The sequence below is a fragment of the Eucalyptus grandis genome, chromosome 3, assembly GCF_016545825.1.
Source record: "Eucalyptus grandis isolate ANBG69807.140 chromosome 3, ASM1654582v1, whole genome shotgun sequence".
Taxonomy (NCBI): domain Eukaryota; kingdom Viridiplantae; phylum Streptophyta; class Magnoliopsida; order Myrtales; family Myrtaceae; genus Eucalyptus; species Eucalyptus grandis.
Genome location: NC_052614.1, coordinates 57,802,293 through 57,811,721, shown reverse-complemented (window position 1 = coordinate 57,811,721; position 9,429 = coordinate 57,802,293). Strand labels below are relative to the sequence as shown.

General features: G+C 36.3%; 1 protein-coding gene across 1 annotated transcript; it reads right to left on the bottom strand.

Annotated features, from left to right (window-relative positions):
* Positions 1-2,213: 2,213 nt before the first annotated feature.
* On the bottom strand, positions 2,214-7,278 carry LOC120291998. Its single transcript, XM_039309837.1, has 5 exons — positions 7,221-7,278; positions 5,551-6,003; positions 5,045-5,242; positions 2,524-2,963; positions 2,214-2,336 (listed from the first exon to the last, which is right to left on the bottom strand). The coding sequence occupies exons 1-5, from the start codon at positions 7,276-7,278 to the stop codon at positions 2,214-2,216; spliced, it is 1,272 nt and encodes a 423-aa protein (XP_039165771.1).
* Positions 7,279-9,429: the final 2,151 nt, after the last annotated feature.

Genomic DNA, 9,429 nt, shown 5'->3' with positions numbered 1-9,429 from the left:
TACAAAAGACCATTCTACATTATTGTAGGATTTACTTCATGTAACCTAATTTGAATTCGAAGTGGCTATCTCAATTAAGGGTAATAAATCATTCAAGCAATGCCTCATTTTAGTTTAGTAATAGATTTTGAATATAATTTAGAGTGCATTTAGTAACGTTTTTGTTTCTTTATTTCTTTATTCTCGAGAATAGAAATCCATTTGTGTAGGTTTTTATTCTCGGGAGTAGATTTGGAGCAAATACAAAAAGAAAATAAATAAATAAAATCGTCTTTTTGTTCCTAAGAACAAATAATAAAAAACAAGCATTTTCTCTTTTCTTTTCTTTCTTTTTCTCTTCTTCCTCTTCTACTCCTAGCCTATTGTTGGCCTTGGCGATGGCTGTCGATAAGCCAGACAAGACCCGGCGACCTCACGGGAGCCTCGTTTTGCCCTTGGCGAGGTCCCCCTGAGCCTCGCCTAGCCACCGTGAGGTTGACGTCACCCGGCCGAGCGATGCCAACCTCACGGTGCTAGGCAAGGGTTGAGGGCATCTCGCCAACGACCAGCTAGAGGAAAAAGAAGAATGACAAAAAGTTAAAAGAAAAAAGAGAAAAAATGTTTAAAATTATTAATAAATTAAAAGAAATTCTAAGTTGCAAAAAAATTTGGGGTTGTACCAAATATGTTTATGTTCCGAGAATAAAAAAATTTTGCAATTACAAAATATCTTCAAATGTTCAAAAATTCATTCAGGGAATAAAAATAGAAAAAACTATTTCTGAATAAAAATTATTCTTGAGAATAAAAATGTTATCGTACGCACCATTATTGTTCGTTGAGACGTGACCTTTGAGATTCTAGGTCGTTTGCTCTAAGAGTATATCTTATTTGGTCATCTTGTCACGACATTGAAACGTCTCCACATGTCGATTGCATCCAGGTACGTTGATCCTCTGTCCGGCCAGGTGCTTGCTGTACTAGCCAAAGAAACATCTAAGCCTTTTGCTGTTGTGATCACACAGAGACTTGAAAGAGGCTAAAGTCGTGGTGAGGCGGGAGTGCGGGATTTTGATGGCTATGTTTCTGATGGAGTTGGTGCTGCTGCTAACGAGCACTGTGCACTGTTGCTAGGTGAGAAGTTGGGAAGGGGTGATGCGGCGGAGAAGAAGCGGAGCATGATGATAATGGAAGTGCAGGAGGCATCGATGGCCAACGCGGCTAAGATGGCGGAGGTCAAAGCCAAAGATTTGGATGAGAGGATGCGGCGAAAGTGTGGGCAGTGGGTGAAGACTGATTTTGAAGGCTCAGCTTCCATTGAACTAAAATAGTTGCTTGCTCGGCTTGCCATATGAGAATTTCCTTGTGGTGGGCCACTACTTGGGCGGCCATCTTCTGCAGGATAGAGAATTTCTATGGATGAACCCTATCAATATTAAATATTGATGGCCATGTTGCCAGTTCTTTGAAGAATTGGGTTCACCTTAGTAGTTAATACCACGAGCAATGAAGTAATTACTCACTGTTTGGGGTAAAAAAACCAAATAACCCATAGAGAGAAGGTGTGCGCTTGACAGCATACATTAAACTTAAGCATAAGTATGGCTAATGTCATACCTCAATAGTCTTAAAACATGAGTAAACACCATAATATCTGCATTTCACACACAATAACAAGTGCAAACAAAGATCACACTGCGGATGTCCTTGTTCCATAATAATAGCAGAAATCATTTCCAAAGCTTCATGGGACGATAGAGGCGAGGGCAAAAGGTGGATTCAACCATTTCAACATACAAGGGAAGCTATAGGATTGCAAACATTATGACAGGGATGGCAGCCCACAAAGTAATGGGGATGTAAATCCACTTCCATCGTCTACTTAGGACGATCGTAAGAGCAGAGCCAAAAGCCACAAGCATAAAGGCCAAAGAGAGAAAGAGAAATGTGAGGCCCAATATCATTTTTCTTGGTAGTGAGTGGAGGAAATCTTTTGCGGCATAGCGTGAAGTTAGGATAGCCAAGAACATCAAGGTGGCGGTGATAGAGGAGAAGAGAGCTAGAGCGTCCGCAATTGCGAATACCATGAATGAGGTCGTCTTCAAAAAGATCGGGATCCCTGTATTGTCGTTGCCTCCAGGTACAGTAAAAGCTGCAGCAAAAGCTACTGTAATGGTGAGAGTCGCTACAAGGCTACAAGATGATGATGTATCCTTCATCCATTGTCTTGCCTCTTAGAGCAAATCTTTGCGCTGTTCTACAAAAACTTCCCAGTACGTTTTCCCTCTCCTATCTTCCATCAGTTTCAATTCCAGACTTCTAGAAGAAGGATCACTCTCATCATTCATCACCTTCATCTATCAACAAACACGTAAATTAAAGAGCACAAAAGTGTGGCAAAACAAATAAGGTGAACCGACCTTAAATCTTAGACTTTGAAGAGTAGGAGAGCTCCTATCTTCCAGTACCTTCAGAAAATAAAGGACGTCTATTAACATGAATGTAAATAAATTAAAGAGTGGCAAGCAAATATAGTGAACCGACCTCAAACCATTGAAGTTCCCTTTGCATAAGAAAAGCTGACCCAGAAACATCAACCGGTACGTATCCTGGTGACCATTTTACTACTGCCGGCATCAAGTCGGGTTCCAATCTTGGAATTGTGTCGTATGCATTCAATAGTCTAAACAAATCAACATGCCGTGCCTTCACAACTTCCTCAATCAGTTGTATTGTGAATTCTTTAGCCCACATCAATTCCGGATATTGCTTAAGACATAACTCTACAATTTCAAATATTCCACTAGATGCAGCTTGAAGGACAATGTCCGAAATCGATTGGAGTATTTCAGGAGTTTTCTTACCATTATTCATCCCCTTAAAAACTATATTTGAGAACTCAAGCCAGCATTCGTGCCTCAACTTCAATTCTGCAATCCTATTGACAAAAGGTACTACACGTAACATTCGACGAGCAATTTTACCTGCGATGAAAATTCAAAAGGTTATAGAGGCTTTTGCATTTGCGTCGTTAAGAAGAGAATGATGAATATAACGTATTAATCGAGGAAGCAAACTTCATATGGCTTGAAAATCAAAACGCATGCATCAAAGAATAGATAGACTTATGGATGAACATAAACAATTTCGGAGAATTTTTTTTTTTTTTTTGAAAAACGGATAGATTTAGTGATGGATCAATAGATTTGTTTTCGACCTAACTATTTTTAAAGAGTCTCCTAATGGACACACATCGATTAGACTTTGAATTGAATGGAATCCAATCATATCGTAATATATGAATCGAGAACTAGTCCATCTAAAAAACAATGATCCTAAAGGGATACACTATCATATCAATTTAGAATATAAAATATGGATAAATAGAGTCATTTTTCTGTAGATACCACCACATTTTTATTTTTATTTTGTCTAAAGATACTATGCGAATTCGTGTGCTTGGTTTTGTGGCAAGATTTTAGAGTAATTTCTTGAACCGACGAATTACTGGTTCTACCACCACTAGGAGGAGAGAAGAATCACAGTCAGCAAATTAGGAATTGATGATGAACGAAAAGATACATATCGCATTTATGAAATGAAAATTGCATATGTAATTAAATTTAATAATGCTCAAATATGTTAGAAAATAACTTGGATCAATCAGCCCATATGACTTGATATTCAGATTTACGATTCCCAATAATTCTACTTCTCAATTTGACATTGAGTAAGACTTCTCAAACTAATTATACAGATGTTAAGGGCAGCTCTATTCCCACCCCCATTTTAACTAAGACACTCTCTTTTTTTTTTTTAAGTTAACTTACCGAAATACCCTCATCTCTATTTTCAAATTATTGCTTCTTTTTTCAGTAGGCTAACCCACGAAACTACATTTATTTTTATCATCTCTCTCATCAATTTCACAATAGAAATGCTCTATTACACTCAACAAAATATCACTCACAAGATATTTCTAATTATGATAGCATATGAACACGCAATTAATTTCCTATTTTTATCAAACGGTATAAATGAAACTATATTTCAAACTCGAAAATTAAAATTCAATTTAATTATCTAACCGATCTTGATCACAAATGGAAAAGAAAAATTGATCACATGTCAAAAATATTTACATTTAGATCATATCTAAATATTAAAAAGGATAAGAACCTAAAGGGGAAAAAAGAAGAAGAAAGAAACTTCTTGTTGTTCTACTCCAATTATGAAGAAAGTAATTACTATCGATTGTAGATTCAATCTCATATCAAATGTATCAAAACTTAAGAATATGCTTAAAACTTTCCTTTGAAAAATTCTAGTGTGAATTTTAAATGAAGAAGGCATAAATAAATTTTTAACTCCTATCTTGTAATTCATATTAAAATGTAAAAAGCCCAAAATAAAGCACAAATCAACAGTGTTTAACTTTATAAATCTACAAACTTATTTCGAAAATACACTCACAATGTCAAAATTGGCTAGATAATTAGATTAAATTTTAAGCTTCAACTTTGAAATAAAGTTTCCCTATTTGATAAAAATAGGCAATTAATTGTGTATTCATAACCCGTCATAACTAGAATTTTCTAATCTTCTATGTAACTTTTGTGATTAAAATATGATATCATAAATTAAAATTAACAATCAAGTCTAGGCAAAATGATAAGAGGATACATTATATAATAATATCTTTTTGGGTGTAACTTGACATTTATATTGTGAAATTGATAAGATTACATAGATGATAAAAATGAAGGCAGTTTTGTAGTTAGTATAATATATAAAGAAACAATAATTTAGAGAGAGAGAGAGAGAGAGAGAGAGAGGACGGGTATTTCAGGAGGTTCATTGGGAAAAAAAAGGAATGTTTTAGTTAAAATGGAGGTGTAAGCTCGTTGTTAAATTAGATTTTTACTTGTTACACACATCGTGGTTTAGATATTAATGGTACACACTGATGTAGTCCCTATCCCCTAACTTTTTTTTGTGAATAAGATCTTTGAATGATATGCTTTTTGCTGTGTTAGTCCATCCATCGGTAGATTAACAAAAATACCTCGGCCCATCTTCATGTCTTTGGCATTGTCAAATGATGTATCAACTTCCTTCGTGTCTTTGGCATTGTCAAATGATGTATCAACCTCCTTTGTGTCTTTGGCATTGTCAAATGATGTATCAACCTCAAATGATGTATCAACCTCCATCTTCGTGTCTTTGGCATTGTCAAATGATGTATCAACCCATGGAGGGATACCTATTAAGGGAATAGATAGAGTGAACACTATGAAAATAGAGTTGCTCTAATTGTCATATGTAACAAAAGAAGCACAAAAAGTACCTACATTGGTATATACACTTTTCCCAAAAATTGAGCTGAGCTCCACTACGGTAGTAAGACTTGATGTCCGCAATTTCTTTGAATATGCTCTCTTTGCACGCCATTATGCCCGGGTATTTTTTAGCTAAATACAAGAGTATGTCTTTTGCGACACAAAAAACAAAAAAGTTAGGTCAAGTAAATAATGAAGGAAATCAGATAAGATGAGTAGTGTGAAATCCTACCCAAATGGCCAGCCATAATAAGGTTGAGCACGATATCAATCTCTGGGATGGATTTTGTACGCGTGGCCAGGTACCAGATAACCTCCTTTTGCCTAAGAGCACTTTCAGTAGCAATCAACAAGGCATTAACTTCGTCAAGTTCGTCTACTAATTTCTTTGTCCTCCTTATTCTTCCTCTCCGAGCGGCATGGTAGAGGACACAACGTAAAGCGGAAGCTTTATTAACTTTATTTTCTGTACGGACACGCTTGACCAGGTTTTCGACCATTTGATCTTGTCTGGCCATAACCGCAATATCGAGCACCGTAGCTTGAACATCTTCTGTGGTCAAAAGTGTGGCCGTGATCCTTTCAGGATGATGTTTGAGGATTTTCTCGGCACGTTTCCAATCACCTTTTACTGCGGCTTCAAACAATGATCGATACTTCTCATTGACCTCCACTTTTGGCTTGACTGCAACTATTGAAATTTAAAAGTCCTCAGTCTTTCGTGCTTCCTGTTTTAAAGGTCACGTGCAAGTGCATTCCGATGAAATGCCAATCCAAATCAAGGGGCGGTCGTTACTCAACAGGCCTGTTTCCATGAGCTCCTTCGTTTACTCTTTGGAAGTCAGTTCTTTCTTTTCTTTTCTTTTTCTTTTGGGGGGGGGGAGGGGAGGGGGAGGGGGAGTGGGGTGAGGGGTGAGGGCTTTCACAATTAAAATTGAAGATATTATTATGATTTTAAAATTATGGAAAGATCATATTTTAACTTTTATGTCAGCATGTACGCCGTGAATTCAAAATATTTCGAATTAAAAAAAATAAAAATGCAAGAAACATAAGATTTATGAAAAAGAAAAAATCCAAAGTTAAAAAAAGTAAAAATGCAGCAAACACGAGATTTATGAAAATTGAGAACTAAAACTTCGAAGTGGCACACCTTTATGGTCCATGACCGCCTTGAAAAGCTTTGTCAGACATTGTGCTTCTAAATCAACATCTTTTAATCATTTGCGTGCCATGATTTTTTTTTTCATCATCATTTGAGAGTCATATCAGTAAAAAATCATTTACTTGAGTGCCTATTCTGACAATTCATTTATTTATTTATTTATTTTGGTAGAAAGAGAATTATGCAACATATATCAACTCACTATGAACGACTTAGGTAAATTCTATTTGATAAACAGAAAAAAAGGAACGGCTCCCTTGGCAACGGCGTACCCTGCACCGCTTCATCAAGGTAAGTGATCCTTTAACTCATTCTGAAGGATTGGTTTCTTTGTTGGAGTCCACGTCCACACAAACATCTTGGAGAATAGAAGGAAGAAAACCAGAGTTGACGCAAAACGCCTTTCTGAAACTTATATGTTCCTTCGACTTAGGGGGGCGAAAAAGCTGAATAGTCACTCTAGAATCTAGAATTTTCAAATGGGGACATTTTGCGTATTTACTGTTTGCTTGAAATGAATAGTCATGCCATGGGCTCGAGAAAATGAATCAACTAGCAGTATTTTGTGGCCACACATTGCTATTGCATTTGTAGTTCGTGGAATTAAAATTTTTCGGCCTCTATAATTAGTTCCAATTGAATATGCCGCCAAACTAGATAAAGGAAACAAAGAAATTATAAGACCACATTGCTCATACCATAAATTTTTCTGGGTTGGGACATGAACATGTCTATACCTGGTGGTGGTTCTGCAGGATCCGAATTTCCTTGTGTTTCACTTTCTTCCGGGGCCATTGGGTTTCTCTCCTTGTTGCAATCTTTCAACAACAAAGTAAACGGAGGATGCAAAAATGGGTAAGATATTCAATTATCAAAGAGTTTTATTAGGCCAAGTTCATTCCTTCCTTTTATACAAGTACCTCCCCTGATATAAACCTACACCTAGAGCAAGTAAAGCAAATAATTCTTTATTCACTTTATAGCGAGTGGATTACTTTTCTTTTTTTATTTTTTTTATTTTATTGAAGCGGTTGGATTACTTGAGTGTAAAAAGGATTTTTTTTTTAATGTAAAAAAGATTATCACTAGAAATAAAGACTAGACCTTTACAAGTTGGCAAGTCAGCTCAAGCTCTAGGGCCACACATAATTAGGTTCAATACCTAGTGATTGAACTATTACTTGAAGGTAACTCTGTCTCTTTTTTTAATGATATAGTTCATTCTATTCCTTGAGACCAAAGGAGTCTTTTCCAAGTTAAGCAACTTCTTTCTAAAGTTATTCGGGCAAGTTATTTTGCAAGCTTTTAGCTGAATAAATCTATCGGCAAAAATGGGCATCTCACTTTGTTTGGTCCAAAAATAGGTATAAGGACAGTAGAAGTATCAAAAGTTTCATCACTCATAATAGTGACAACCATTTTTATTGAAGAGTTATTTTTGGCTTAGAACAACAACATGATTTCCTTTCTGGAGATGACTATAGTGAATTGATTAGCTCGAGAATCATGTCTTTAAAGGACAAGTCATGTAGTCTCTTAATGATCAGTAATTAAATATTCAAAACCCGTTTGTTTTGCCGTGCGCTCTTGATGAAATTGCTTTGTTGGACAACCAACTGCCAATCCGATTCGCATTTCAAGTAGAAATGGAAAATAATTAGTCCTCGCAAGGTGATTGCTCGGACAAAACTTTCCGATAAGAGGAAGTTTTCTAGTAGTTAATTTTAATGAACTGGTCATTGAGTTCTTATGACTGACGAAACTAGGATTGACAAAAAGCAGTCACACCATCATCCAAAACTACGAGGGAACTTGTGCAGCCAAGTCATACCAAATTTAGGATATTTGACTTTGAGTAATACGTTTTGCTTTTGCTTACTGGTTTCTTGAATCAATCAACTGTATTTGATGGCCACACATTGCTTTTGCATTTTTAGTTCGTTGTTGGAAATGTATTTATCTTTGGTCCCTGTATTTAGTTCCAATTACATATGCCGCCAAACTAGATAAAGGAAACGAAGAAATTATAAGACCACATCGCTTACACCATAAAATTTTCTGGTTTGGAACATAAATATGTACCTGGTGGTGGTTCAGCAAGATTCGAATCTCCTTGTATTTCACTTGGTTGCGGCGCCATCGGGTTGCTCTCCTCGTTGCAGTCTTTCAACAACAAATAAAATGGAGGATGCGAAAATGGGTAAGATATCCAATTATCAAAGAATTTTGGCCCCCTAAGTGGAGTTCATTCCTTCTTTTTATAGAAGTACCTCGCCTAATGTAAAGGTATGCAAGTAAAGCATAACTTGTTTTTATTTTGTTTTTACATTATAGTGGTTGGATTACTTGAGTGAAAATGATTATCACTGGGAATATAAACAAGACCTATACAAGGTGGCAAGCAGGCTCAAACTCTAGGGCCACAGATCATTAGGTTCATTTATTTTTCTGGGTTGGAACATAAATATGTACCTAGTGGTGGTTCAGCAGGATTCGAATCTCCTTGTATTTCACTTGGTTGCAGCGCCATTAGGTTGCTCTCCTCATTGCAGTCTTTCAACAACAAAGTAAATGGAGGATGCGAAAATGGGTAAGATATCCAATTATAAAAGAATTTTGATCCCCCTAAGTGGAGTTCATTCCTTCTTTTTATAGAAGTACCTCGCCTAATGTAAAGGTATGCAAGTAAAGCATAACTTGTTTTTATTTTGTTTTTACGTTATAGTAGTTGGATTACTTGGGTGAAAATGATTATCACTAGGAATATAAACAAGACCTATACAAGTTGGCAAGTAGGCTCAGATCATTAGGTTCATTTCCCAGCGATCAAACCGTTGCTTTAAGGTGACTTTGTCCCTCTTTCTTATGATAAAGTTCATTCTGTCCCTTGATACCGATGGAGTCTTTACCAAATTAAGCCATTTCTTTCTCGGGCTTAGGCAAGCT

Coding starts and splice junctions, on each gene's coding strand:
- LOC120291998 (XM_039309837.1), bottom strand. CDS start 7,278: ATGGCCCCGGAAGAAAGTGAAACACAAGGAAATTCGGATCCTGCAGAA. Junction 6,004..7,220: donor TCCTGCAGAACCACCACCAG/GTATAGACATGT, acceptor CAATAGTTGCAG/TCAAGCCAAAAGTGGAGGTC. Junction 5,243..5,550: donor TATTATGGCTGGCCATTTGG/GTAGGATTTCAC, acceptor TTCCCTTAATAG/GTATCCCTCCATGGGTTGAT.